The 14788-nt window shown below is 35.8% G+C and overlaps 1 protein-coding gene across 1 annotated transcript in view; it reads left to right on the top strand.

Moving 5' to 3' along the window:
* The window catches only part of ELOVL4 (ELOVL fatty acid elongase 4), a 33012-nt gene extending 20411 nt beyond the window's left edge, over positions 1-12601 (top strand). Inside the window, exons 2-6 of the mRNA XM_030315888.1 lie at positions 3187-3374; positions 4533-4613; positions 5972-6143; positions 7158-7285; positions 10541-12601. Of these exons, the coding sequence (XP_030171748.1) occupies positions 3187-3374; positions 4533-4613; positions 5972-6143; positions 7158-7285; positions 10541-10816 (845 nt within the window). The 3' untranslated portion in view covers positions 10817-12601. The remainder of the gene's footprint in view (positions 1-3186; positions 3375-4532; positions 4614-5971; positions 6144-7157; positions 7286-10540) is intronic.
* The last annotated feature ends 2187 nt before the right edge of the window (positions 12602-14788 follow it).

Genomic DNA, 14788 nt, shown 5'->3' with positions numbered 1-14788 from the left:
TGGGTTGAAGTGCTGACTTGGGTTCAAGTTATATGTCCCATAGAGGAGGATCTGGGAGGAGCTGTAGAAAGGGTTGCTGGGCACTGAAGAAACCTGGAATATCAGTATATGTACTGTTGGATTTCATTTGAAGGCATCAAGAATAAAGGACTAAAATGGAAAAACAAATCAACCACTCATAATTTATGTATCAAATAAATGTTGTTTAGGCACCCTCATGAGCATTGCAGTACACGAATGAAAGACACAGCCCCTGCCTTCAGGGACATTGCATTTTAAAAGAAGGTATAGGACAGTGTGATGAGTGCCGCAGTGGAATAGAAATGTCGGGTACTCTGGCATGCAAAATGTGTTCCCTGACCAGTGAAAATTGCCCATTTTTTGGACCCAGTTTTCCTCACCTTAAGTTTCATTCTTCTTCCTAATTATCATTTTTTAAAAGTAACAACTTTCAGAAATTAAAATAAAAAAACCCTAAGAGATTGTGTAGCTTCTTGCTACTCAGAGGATGGGCCATGGAATATTGACATAGCATCCATTGGAGCTTCCTAGAAAATGCAGAATCTTCCTAATAAGTGGACTATATCCAAGACCTACTGAGTCAGAACCTGCATTTAAGCTATGCTTTCCCTCCCCGTGATTGTTTTTCTCATTAAAGTTGGGGAAATACTAATCTAGTTCCCTTTCTCTCCAATAGGTTTTATAGATGAACAGGATGAAGACAGATGGTGCCCTTAAATGGTAGCAGAGCTGATATTAAAACTCAGCCCATCTGTTTACTGATAGAGTCTCAAATGCCTTTTCTAGTATCTCTTGTTATTTCTTACCTACTCCCCTCCACCTTTTTACTCTTATGTTGGCCTCTGTTGTTTCATATTGTCAGATCTCCAGCTTCTTACTTGTGTCCCTTCCTTCTCGGTGTCTTTCTTAGTTCTCTCTTTAAACTTCTCTGTTGAGTAAGAGAATGGTACAGGCTACCCACACTATATATCAAAAAGAATGAACATTTTTATTCATTCTTGATTTGGGGAAAATTTTTGGACCTTTTTCTCTAATTGCTTTCTACTTGTTCAGAACTTAACTTTGAAATCAGCAGGAATTCGGTGTGTGATAAGAGTGTGATATAATCTGTGATGTTAGAAATTAGAATCTCCTTTCAGATGAAGTTATCTTCCTTTCTTTGCTATGTGGATTATCTCATAACAGACACCTTTTGCTCTTTGTTTCAAACACTTGGAAAAACAATGTCTGCCCTCCAGTTTCTAGAAAGGAATAGGACACCACAAGCTACTAGGATTTAGGGATTTGTATTAAGTTTTTTTCCTATAGGAAATAAATATCTAAGTGGATAAATATGCCATGTTTTAAGGGGGGACTTTGGCATAGAAAGATATGGTCATAGCAGGATAATATGACAATATTAAAGAAAAGCAGACAATCAGTGATAAGACCATTGTGGCACGGTGCCTTCAACAAAAGTCAGCCACTCATCTTTTAAGCCACCCTCTTTATAAGAGGACTGTTTTCTCCTGTCTTGTGTTTTAGTTTATTTTTAACGCTGGAATATGTTTTGATTTGAGTGGCAGAACCATAATTTCCATTAGTAGATAGTAAGCCTCTCCTGTAAACTCTGAAATAAAATTAGTTTTTGTTTTTTCTTGTTTTCATATGTGTTTTTCTTTCAAGTCACTAGCCCATCTTTCTAACAACTCTTATTTCGTAGAAACCATAGTTATTATGTCACTTCCTGACTTGGGAGACTATGTTATTAAACATTGTTCTACTTCCATTTCCTTCCTTTTATCTTATTTTCTATCAATAGTGTATAGAAACAGACTAATTTTAAGTAAGTTATTTTGAAACCTAATTATCTAATCCAGAACTCTTCTGCATATATAGTCTCAGTAAAACTGACATTTTAAATGGTGGGATATTTTAATGAGTAATTAAGTTAAATTTATTCAGGCTAGATTTTAGGAATGGATTGAAAGACAGGATTTTTTTGTTGTTGCTATTTTAAAAGTACATCCTATTCTTCAGCATGGAACAAGGAAATGTTTTGCATTACCAAGCATAAACTAGACATTAGATTCACAACCTGTAAAATACTGGTTAGCCTTTAGAAATATAAATTTCACTATCTTTTTATAATTTATTAGAATATTAATCTTTGTTAGCCCTGTATTTCATTAGCATGCTTCTCTTAGAAATGTTACTTGTGGCAGAGCTCTATTGTAAAATTGATTCAAGGTTGCATATCTGAATATTAAGGACAATTGACTCATTTTAAATGAAATACTTGCACATATGTGAAGTAAATGCTTATAGCTTTAGAGAAGAGCTCATAAGTTGGTTATATTCCATGTCTTGAATATAATGGAAATATCTTGGATATGGTGATTTCCATTTAAATAAATTAGAGAACTGTAGTCCCCCCTAATTTAATCACACAAATATAACTATACTCTTGTCTTAGTGTCCAAAAATATGCCAGGCAATTGCTTGCATTGCTCCACCTCTTCAGTTTGCTATTTTTTCCTGCTTTGCTTTAGGTAGGGAGGGAGCAGCTTCCAAACTGCTCTGATAAATCTCATATGTTTGATATGAATGACAAGTTTCTCCTTAAAATATTTATTTTCTGGGACGCCTGGGTGGCTCAGTCTGTTAGGCGTCTGACTTTAGCTCAGGTCATGATTCCACGATTCGTGAGTTCGAGCCCCACATCGTTGCTTTGTGCTGACAGCTCGGAGCCTGGAGCCTGCTTCAGAGTCTGTGTCTCCCTCTTTCTCTCTTCTTCCTCCACTCGCACTCTGTCTGACTCTCAAAAATAATAAATAAACGTTTAAAAAAATTTATTTTCTGTCTATGAAGTCTTTCATTAACTTTTCACCCCCAGATTGTTCTGTGTTTTTAGCAAGGTTGATTTCTTGTCTTTGTTCTCTAGGTTCTCTATAAAACTTAATGTGTGCCATAGGAGTGAAACATAATTTTCAAAAGCTACTCACAGGAATTGGTCTCATTTCTTTGGTTTTAATGCCATGTATTTTTGTTGTGACTCAGAGAAAAATGACTTGCATTTGGTCAAATTAGGAAAAAAGCTAAGTTGAAATATTATAATTCCTGAGAAATTCACTTCAAAAGAATGTATTGTTTAATGAATTTAATATCACTTTGTTCTTTCTGTAGATAAACGTGTGGAGAACTGGCCTCTGATGCAGTCTCCATGGCCTACACTTTGTATAAGTACTTTTTATCTCTTGTTCGTGTGGCTGGGTCCAAAATGGATGAAGGACCGAGAACCTTTCCAGATGCGCTTAGTACTCATTGTCTATAATTTTGGGATGGTTTTGCTTAACCTTTTTATCTTCAGAGAGGTAGGTTTACTAAAGTCACCTTGTAATTCCCCAGGGTTATTGGAAATTAAGAAATTAGAATGTGTAAAACCATCATGTAATATTGTACCCCAAGATAACCGTTAGCTACTCTAAAAGGTAAATTTTGTATTATTGACATTTTTCATGTTTGGGTAACAAAAATATGAAATATACAGAAAGTATGGAACAGTTGTTTTAAAATGGAATTTTGAAGCAGACACAGTAGATTCCAAGATAACCCTTATTAACTGTTCTGACACTAAAAGTTATTTAACTTTTCTGAGACTCATTTTCTCCATCTGTAAAATGGGAATAATACCTGCCTTCTAGGTCAGAAATAAGTGAAATAATTTTTGATAGTGTTGGCACATATTAAATAGTAAATAGTTGCTGTTGTTTATAATTCTTATTCAGCAGTTTCAGATTTGGTAACAGATTAAAATATGCAGGTGTAAAATACTGATTTCAAGTGAAATCCTATTACATTATGTCATTATATTTTGGGTTGCAACTAAAATCAGTTAACTGTTACACACTGTTAATCATCATGTACTTTTCTGGTCACCAGCAAATGCTCCCTGACATTCTGGAAAGAAATCCTAAAGGCTAGATCGACACAGGCATTTTTTAAGTTGTAAGAGTAGAAGGATTTTGTTTCCAAAGAGACTCCTTATTAAAAGTCTGTATGAACCCAGAGAATGGGAGTGGTGAGGCTAGGAAAATAAACAGTACTCTCTTTTAAAGAAATCTTTGACAACTTAGCCTATAGAATCTCAACTTCATAACAATTTTTATTTAACTTAGTTAGATACTTTGACCTCATTTGTTAGATAAAAACCACTCTGGAGCAAGAAATCAGTGTCACGCTTAGATCTGAGTCATAGTTAATCAAAAATTCTCTTAATATTATAAAGTAGATAGATTTGAAGCCTCAGTCAATGAGTTACTGGTGATTTTTAATTTAGATTTCAATTTGAGAGTAACTTGACACACAGCAAATTTTAGAAATTCTAATACATTAAATGTTTAATGCATTTGAATTTTTTAGACAATATTGCTTTTTAAAATAATTTGAAAGGTTGCATATTGTATTTAGAGTTTTAAAAATTCTGTATCTACTAAAACTTTACTTTAAATATTATTCCCCTTTTTTTCCAGTTATTCATGGGATCATATAATGCAGGATATAGCTATATTTGCCAGAGTGTGGATTATTCTGATAATGTTCATGAAGTTAGGGTAAGTACATTAAAAATACCATTCGTCAGTAGAAGTGGGTTTAATTTTATAATCTCCACTCTGAAAATGTACTTTTGTAGAGTGGCAAAAGTGGATAGGATTGTGGTGTGTCAGTAAAGCTGTGCGTTTCTTTAAAAGCATATAACTGAAAATATTTTCATGGCCATCATGTCCCATTTGGCTGTGGGAGAGTGCATTTGTTCTGGATTACCAGAATGCAGTACTTAGAAAATTCCATGTTTAGTGTAAAGATGACATTTTGGAGTTTTGTTGGTTCCAGTCAAGAATAGAAACTTATAAAGAGAGTCTAATTCATTTGTTAAGAGCCTGAGGGAAAACAAATGTTTTATAAACTATGTAATGTTTAGTAAATTAAGCATAGCACAATCTGTATAGGCATAAACTCAGTTTTTATTATATTTGCAGAAAAATAAAGCATTGATAATATAATGTTCCCATATTTTACTTTCCAGTCACCTTTGACACACAAAAGATTTATAAACAGTTCAGTTATGTACTGTCTTCTTTGTTGTTGGTACATAGGATACGTATCAGAGAAAATACTTAATATAAAAAAAGTTGAGTCTAGGTTACTATTATAGTAGGGTTCTTGCAAAATATTTTAAAACATTTACAGAGGTCACCTCTCACTGGATCCTTGGATCCTTAATCTCAGCATGTAACATAATCTTTCTGCACCATCTGGTGTCTTAATTAGAGCCCAGGAAAAGAAAAGACTTATTCATGTAAGTAGGATTATATTTATGACCTAGGAAATATTTGTTACTTTTGTTCATTTGTTTGTTTCAACTCACTACTTTAAAGATTTTACTGCCTAATACTAAATGCTATGATTAGGTATTTACTTTGTTGCACATGTTAAAGTGCCAGACAGACACTAACAGAGACAGGAGCTACCCAAACATACTTGCAAGAATATCTGAAGTTTAATATAGGCTAAGCATGAACATCTGAAATAACCTTTACAAAGTAACTATCTCTGTTTCTCTACCATATTGAAAAACAGTAGTGTGAAGGTGTTTACGGCTCTGTGTTCAGCAGTTTGGTACTTCAGGTCATCTCGCTATGTAGCAGACTAGAAATTTTCCCTAAACTGTTGCCACTGTGTAGATATAGCCTTGGACCCTTTCTTTCTCATCTCCCCTGCCCGCCGCCCCCCCCCCCCTTACGGAGAGATGCCTAGGTTTCACACCTACTTAGGCAAAAATGATTCTATGCCTCATACATTTTGTGCAATGAAGATTGTTTAGGACTAAGAATGAATAGAAAGCCATATAATACAGTGTCACTCTGGTGTTTATAACATGCTCCCCCCCCCCCCTTTTTTTTTTGTACAGATAGCTGCTGCTCTGTGGTGGTACTTTGTATCTAAAGGGGTTGAGTATTTGGACACTGTATTTTTTATCCTGAGGAAGAAAAACAACCAAGTCTCTTTCCTTCATGTATATCATCACTGTACAATGTTTACACTGTGGTGGATTGGAATTAAGTGGGTCGCCGGGGGACAAGGTGAGCATTTTCAGGAACATATCTGCATATATTAAGTTATATAAATGTGTTGTGTGGAAAAGTAATTATAAGCTGGAAATTTGACTTGGTCTTTAACTTACTTTCATGGTTAATTATTTCTGTGTTAATTTCATTTTAAAGAAATTTGAACAAAGTGAAGCTTTAGCTTTTTATCTGTCGCTACTTAAATTCCTAAAGATTTGTCTCAGAGATAAGCATAAACTAATCTTAAATGTGGCAAATGATATTTTGATAAGCAATTGTAGTTGTTCTGATTCAAAGGGTACTAAACTGTAACTCCTGAGTTTGAAGGTTCCGTCTCCAGTCCAAGCCCAGAGCCCATTCCTGCTCTAAAACAGGCCTTAAATGAACCTGTTGGATCTTACTCAAAGGAAGTCATATATAGCCTTGTTAAAGAGGATCTGGATTCACAGTTTGTCCAAGATCTGTCTTCAGCTTTTCAGATGTAGATTGAAGATGATTTACATCACTGAGCTGGAAACAGACTATTGCTGTGTTGGAGACCCAGGGTACAGGTTATTACAGTAGTACAGTTCACCTTGTATTTTCATTTAAAACTGTTAGGAAAGTAAGAAATAAGTACGATTTTTTCGTAGATATATTTATGGGCACATCTAAAGGCAATAATGAGGCTTTAAAAATCTACTTATACAATTACATGTACCATGACTTTTTTCCCCAAGCATGAAAAATAATATAGGTAGTAGTTCTATATTAGGGCATACTGAAGCCACTGGGGTGCTCCATTTGGAACCTTGCCACTTTGAAAATCCTTTGCATTTGAAGAACACTCATTTTTTTAATATGCTAAAAGCCTGAGTCTAAACTTTAAAAATACCTAGCATGATCTGAAGAGAAATGTTTTCCGTTTTTTATTCCTAATCTGTACCCAAGATTAAATGTTAAAAAATAATGTGGATTCATTTATTTTATGTTCAGATGGTTTATTGCCTACTAAAGTTTTCTGTACCTTGTGATTCTGTTTTTCTGAAGCATTTTTTGGAGCACAGCTGAATTCCTTCATCCATGTGATTATGTACTCATACTATGGGTTAACTGCATTTGGCCCATGGATTCAGAAATATCTTTGGTGGAAAAGATACTTGACCATGTTGCAGCTGGTGAGTGAAATGCTTCTAAAGTTTCTTGTGGTGAAACACTGAAAATGTTTGAATTTACTAATTTTAAATGCAGTTTTTTTTAAATGTTTATTTATTTTAGAGAGAGACAGAGTGCGAGTGGGGGAGGGGCAGAGAGAGGTTAGACACAGAATCCGAAGCAGGCTCCAAGCTCTGAGCTGTCAGCACAGAGTCCAACACGGGGCTTGAACTCATGAACTGTGAGATCATGACCTGAGCTGAAGTTGAACCTTAAATGACTGAGCCACCCAGGCACCCCTGAATTTACTAATTTTAAAGGGCTAAGTTATCCTTGACAACTTTCTGTTACAAAGTCGACTTTCTCTGTGCTCTAGATGTGGGAGTTGAGGCTGCTTAGCTCTGAGCTTCTTGTTCATAGACCTAGTTTTCACTGCCACTAACTTTTAAGATGCTCTTAAAAGGCTAAACACAACTCTGGTCTCTCTAAGAGAAATGTTCGAAGTACACCATAAAGTACATAAACTCATATATGACCAGAAAAATAGTGTAACTTCTTTCTCAGGTGATTTTTTTCTAATTTAAAATGTTACTATTACCTCTCTTCATCCTGCCCTTGCTTGAATTTTGTTTTCTGTTCCATTTTTCAGTCCTTGTTAACAGAGCCCATATGTTTAGAGAATGAAAGTTGAGGAGAAGGTACAGAACCAAGGAAGGGGTGGGGTAAAGGAAAGGAATAAGGACAAGAGAACTCCTCTTAATTCCCTAACACATAGTCCTTAGAGAGCAAAGCTAGGTTTTTTCAAATGCTAGCCTTTAGAGGCGACAATTTTCAGCACATATGCCTAGTGGGACTTCTTGCAGCATCTGGATATATCAGTGAAACATTCAGAGAGAGGCGCTAGCCCAGTAATCAAACTGGAAATCCAACACCAACCTGATAGCTATTCTTCAAGCCTTGGAATTTATTATAATTTGCTGTAATCATAGCATGTACACAATTTATCAGTGGAATCACATTTGGAAATATTATTCATCTCTGCTTTAAGTTGCTAAACAGTTGGCTGGCCGAACAGGAAACACAACTTTTGGGGAATGCTGGGTGTGAAAGATTCATTTGTAACTAAAATGCTGCAGGAGGCTTCCTCCAGTTTATGTTTAAGCTGTTTATATAGTTTGTGTAATTCATTTTTCTCAGTCATCAGTAAATGGTCACAAGAAAATGAAGAGATGACAGAAGTCGTCTGAACTTTGTATCTATTTTGTTGGAGTCTTCACCACAGTCTCCTTGAGTGATGCCACACTTGATCACACCTATATACATACATACTCTTTTGGTGACTTAGGTTCTAAGAACCAGTGTGAAATCAAAACTTCTGAAAATCTGGATTTTGTCCTAGAGAATTTAAAGTTCTTTAGTCTGATATAAATTTAGGGCTTACATGGAATAAATTATTTTAGTAATATTTATATAGTAATTAACTTAGATAGTGCTGTGCTTAAAAGAGAAACCACAATTGCCCATTCCAAATAGGATGTTAATTTTGTGAAGAGCACAGTATTTTCAAGCCAGAAGTTCTCATAACAGTCAATCATATCAGTTAATCTTATAAAAAGCTAACCCTTGTTAACACTGTGGAATTCATAATTCTTCTACTGAGAGTCATTCATTTATTGATATATTGGAATTTAAACTGATTTGCCTTATCTGAATTAAAAAGCTTCTTAATTTTTGGCTTTTCTTTTATTTTTATTCATTTATTTTATTTCAAAAATTTCTTTTTTTTTTAACATTTATTTTTGAGAGACAGAGACAGAACATGAGCAGGAGAGGGGGACAGAGGGAGAGGGTGACACAGAATCCAAAGCAGCCTCCAGGCTCTGAGCAGTTTGTCAGCACAGAGCCCAACACGGGGCTCAAACTCAAGAGCTGCAAGACCACAATCTGAGCCGAAGTTGGACGCTTAACCAACTGAGCCACCCAGGCGCCCCTGGCTTTTCTTCTTTTAAAAACTTTCAAAGTTGGGGGTGCCTGGGTGGCTCAGTCGGTTGAGTGTCTGACTTCAGCTCAGGTCATGATCTCGTGGTTTGTGATGTTCGAGCCTCACATCAGGCTCTGTGCTAATAGCTCAGAGCCTGGAGCCTGCTTTGGATTCTGTGTTTCCCTCTCTATCTGCCCCTCCTCCACTCACACTCTGTCTCTCTCTCTCTCTCACTGTCTATCAAAAATAAATAAACATTTAAAAAAATTTAAAAACTTTGAAAGTTGAAAGTGATTCTCTCTTTTTGCACTTATTCTCAAATATCTACTAAATTTTACTAAAAATCTTAGTTTGTAAAGGATAGTGTTAATTCAAATGCAGTTTTACCTGTGTGCTATTTTATAAGAAATAAAAAACCCTTTTGGTAGTTTCAATTTTAAAAGGATTTGTACCAGCTTACAGTTTTGTGGAAAGAAATTAGTTAAAATGTGAGAGGAAAACAAATATCAAAAAGGGCATACGGTACCATTTACTTTATTCTGTTAGGCCATTGATATTCCCTCTCATTAATAACATTATTCAGCATTATCCAACAAATACTCATTGAATCCAGACCCTGTGCCAAGGACTCAGGAATCCTCAGGGAGCAACACATAGCCTTACCCTCTGGAGTTACATACTAGTGGAAAGATGGACAACCAAGAAGTTAAGAATTCCAGATAGGTTTAATTGTTCTAAAGAAAAAAGTGCACACAAAACAAAAACCCTGATGAATGGGATAGAGAGGGCCAGCTGGATGGAGGTACTTTGTACCAGCAGGAAAAACAACAAAAAAAGTCAGGAAAAGAAAAAGAAAAAAAACAAAAAGGCAGGAAGCCCTTCCTGAGGGAAGGAGAGGGAGCTGGAGTTGGGTGTGGGAGCCCGAGAGCTATTAAACTTTGAACAGTGTGGCAAGATTAGACCCTATCTTAGCCAGGCAGAGGATTCTGGTGTTGTTAAAAGTTATTTACTATTGGGGCGCCTGGGTGGCTTGGTCGGTTAAGCGTCTGACTTCGGCTCAGGTCATGATCTCACGGTCCATGAGTTCGAGCCCCGCGTCGGGCTCTGTGCTGACAGCTCAGAGCCTGGAGCCTGTTTCCGATTCTGTGTCTCCCTCTCTCTCTGCCCCTCCCCTGTTCATGCTCTGTCTCTCTCTGTCTCAAAAAGAAATAAACGTTAAAAAAAAAAATTAAAAAAAAAAGTTATTTACTATTTGCAGTAAATGTATCCTGCATTGTGGTTTTGTTTTGTTTTTCAGGTTCAGTTCCACGTGACCATCGGGCACACAGCGCTGTCTCTGTACACTGATTGCCCCTTCCCCAAATGGATGCACTGGGCTCTCATTGCCTATGCAATCAGCTTCATATTTCTCTTTCTTAACTTCTATGTTCGGACATACAAAGAGCCTAAGAAAGCAAAAGCTGGAAAAACAGCTGTGAATGGTATTTCAGCAAATGGTGTGAGCAAATCAGAGAAACAACTAGTAATAGAAAATGGAAAAAAGCAGAAAAATGGAAAAGCAAAAGGAGAGTAAATTGAACTGGGCCTTAACTGTTGTTGACAGTGAGGAAGCTCCCATTTCATATAAAATTTCAGGGAAAAAGAAGCAAATGAGGGTTTGGGGTGGGGAGAAAAAGACAAATGTGCTCTATGTATTAGTAACCTTTAGATAGAGTAAAGTGTTAAATACAATATCCAGATGTTTTATTTATGAAGTTTTATTTTAAACATTTTTTTTTATTAGCCTTGATGTTGTCCAGACCAAAGCAATCATTATGTGACTTGGGAGGCTCTCCCTCTGTTCACATCTGTTGTCTAATGCATGAGATTTTTCATGTATCTTATATACAGTCATTCTTCAGTCTGATGATCACAGAAACACAGTATGAATTTTTTGGCTAAATTATTATCGCCTACTGATGAAAATCAGTTATCTAACATTTTCTGGTCCAAAGCTGGAACTGTAGATACTTTAAAATTTGCACATTTGGATTCATTTGCTGACTGGAATGGTCGAATCTCTCCACCTCTAGTCTGAATATACCCTTTTGGTTGTAATTAAATTTTAAAAACCTGATGATCTCTGTAGACTCTTAGAGGCTTGATGATGATGGTGTTGGTGAAAATAAGAAAGAATTACAGTAAAAGCCTGTCTAGCGACCCAAAGGTCACCATGACTTGCGGCACAAATCACTGTGGGAAACAATTTTTGTGATGAAAAGGCAGCCTTTTAATACTCTTGTTACTATCAGAAATATATTATGAAAATTAAGATTATTGTCTGATTGGAACATGAAACAACTCATGTCTTTATTAGTAACATCACAAAAGAGTTACACTTATGTGCTGTTAGAAGAGAGTATGTTGATTTTTTATCAGGCTTTCCTTGTTTTGATTTGTGGCTGTTACCGATTTTTCATATGTGGAAATATACCTACCTCTTATGTTGGAAAGAACATTTAAAATTAAATAAATTTTAATTAAAAAATCAAGGAGTCCTCTAATGTAAATTTTAATAACTTTCGAATCCGCTAGTATTTTTTTTGCGTTTTTTACAAATAGCATACACCCAATTTTTCGTGAAACGATCCTTCTCTTTCAATGTGTTTAATTTTGGAGTGATATTTTCCTTGTGACAAAGTTGCAAGATCTTATTTATTAACTAGATATGAAGTGTATACCCATCTTGGGGCAATATTCTTGACTCCTTGGTGCTAAAGATCATTAAATTTAGTGTGTGATTGTTATAAGGTGTTAAGACACAAAATGAATAAAAGTAAGAGTAGTCAGAACCAGAAAATTAAATTTGCTGTTGACAAATAAAGTGTTTTATGTAATATAAATGAGCAACTGGAAATAGACTAGGAAAGAGACTTGTACATTGTCTTATTGCATAGGTTGAATTGGTAGGGGATGTTGACCAGGGATCATTATTGAAAGAGAAAATGTGACAAAAGAAAAAAAAAAGCATGAATATTTTAACTATCTCAACATGTCAAAACTGCATGGTGCAGGATGTATGCTGTTTGTGCAGACAAACTATTTCAGAATATTTTGTAAACTATAACATATTTATTGTGCATTAAAGTTACCCACTTTTTCCCCCAAAGGCATGCAGTCATGAGAAATACAGAATATTTGCAAAACTTATAACAGTTTGGCCTGAGAGGATTCAACACCTTTGTCTTTGCTGCTTGGTGTGGAATGACTGGAGACTTGTAAATCTTTGTGAACATTCTGTACTGCTTCCCCAGACCTATTCATTCCCCGCTACCTGATTTCAGCACAATAAATATACTACTGCTGTGGGAAAAAATGATTTTTTTCTGTTAATCAGTTTATTACGTAAATTATCTGCTAAATATTTATTTGATTCAGTTGTTAGTATTCTGAATTCTCTTCCACTGCCAATTACTAATGTAGAAAAGAAGTGAAATTAGAACTTGGGTGCCTAAAACTTCTGGTGAAAAGCTTCTTTTTTTATTGTGGCATTTTTTACTGTAAAAATTAGTTGCCTTTGGAAGAGCTTTTGGATCCAGACATAAAACATACCATTTTCTTCTAAATGATCCTTCCATTTGTTGCTTCAAATGTTAGCTTAACACTTTTTCATGCTGCAGGGTTTTTTGGTTCCAAAAATAAAGTGGAGGAGCTCTTGTGTTCTTACATTAGATCATTCAGCTCTTTCTACACTTTATAAGATTCCTTATCTAGGATGACTTTAAGATGTGATGTGCAGCCGTTCTGGTAGCTTTCCTAATTTCTCAGTCATCACACTGAGTTGCATGCCTCATACCTAAAATCAGGGGAGGAGGATTGCATCCTCTTCTGGGTAAAACTTTGTCACTAACGAAAGAAATGTTTTCTTACGCAGAAAACAGAAGTTTTTAATGTTTGCAGTGGCTAGCAATACCTTAGGCATGTGACAGTGCATTTTCCTAGTATAATCAGTGACTGCCTCTCTTCTTTTTTCTCTTTTCTGTGATACTCTTGACTCTGTTTTTCTGTTGGACACTGACTGATGACTAGTTTCAGTTGTAGCACCATTAATTTAGTCATTCTCTGTTTCTCCCCACAGGCTTCCTAGGTATTCAAAAATATTTTCATATGGATTTTTACATTCACATTTTAGAACATGGAATGTAGTGTTTGTAGTTTATTAGGAACATTTTAACTTACAGATTTATTCAATGTATGCAATTCATATGTGAAATGAAAGAGAACATAGAGGTGGAAGTGATTTTTGCTGCCCGGTCCATCTGATAATACAACAATCCAGGCATTACATATTGACAGTTGGGACCCGACTTTTGAATCTCACCTTGATGAGAATGTGACAGCATGCCGAACTGTCCCGCTCTCTCAGCTCTTGCCTTGTTGTAGCCTGAAGTTCAGCCAGCTGAATTCCTGGCACTGTCCTTATCGAGAAAAAGACGGCTACAGACTGTGTAGGAGGGCAAGTGCTTACTACAGACCTGCGTGACGTAGACTGGGATCCTGCTGGATGGTGGCTAAGGCTGCAGAGCTGAGGTTCTGAGCTACTCCCCCAGGAACATAACACCCGCCTAATAGATGGTTCACCTGCCCCTCAGCATGCAAGCAGTTTTGGCAAATCACCTTGGAAAGCAAGTTCTTAATAGTGTATTTTAGAACCCATGCTTAAGCTTTGGTATTTTAGGCTGATGCTATCTGAACCAGAAAAATAGTTATGAAAAGGCAGAGAAGTGTAAACAAATTCATTGTTTTAAAACACTCCAGATCATGTAAGTATTAGAAGTTAGTTTTCCTAATTCTCTCTGGAATTTCCTAATTTCCCTCCTAAATTATAGAGGGAAGTTACACCTGTTAAGTTTAAAAATAGGAGGCTATAACACAACTATGTTCCTGAAGGGGATTCAAAGGGATATGTTAAAAATTATAATTGACGTATAGAACTATTACCAGATGAAGACTAAGATTCTAAGATTCTAGAATATATCACTAAAAGAGTATGTGAGTTATGAAGAAGGTGGTCAACAGCTGTCTTTAGATGGTGATTCGTTAATAGGAGTTTTAGGTTTGTAAAGGATGATATGAGATACAACTTAGTATTCTTTTGCACTTATAACTCTAGGTTTTCCTTTGAGAAAATAAGCTTTTTTCTACCTGTTAAAAAAAAAAAGGCCTAGAACTTGGGTCTTTTCTCTTTGTCTTTCTCATTTTACCACATGAAAGCATGTTTACATGTCCACACGTGAACAAATTTCCTTCATACTTTTATTCCTTCAAGATCCATCTGGTCTTAAATAGAAATCCAACAGAACCTTTTTCTCTTTTTCTCCTTCTCATAGGTGAGGTTCTCCAAAGGATTGTGTCCTTAAAGTAGTATCTCCTTTGAGAATAAATACATGCTGAAACACATCACTTGATAACTATCTACCTAATTATAATAATCTCATGCAGCTATCAGAAGGTCACATTGTAATCAAACATCTACACAGGACATACACAGAGAATATGTCCAAAT

Source organism: Lynx canadensis, chromosome B2 (genome assembly GCF_007474595.2).
Source record: "Lynx canadensis isolate LIC74 chromosome B2, mLynCan4.pri.v2, whole genome shotgun sequence".
NCBI lineage: Eukaryota > Metazoa > Chordata > Mammalia > Carnivora > Felidae > Lynx > Lynx canadensis.
Note: the sequence above shows the minus strand (reverse complement) of the source record. Positions and strands in the feature narration are given on the sequence as shown.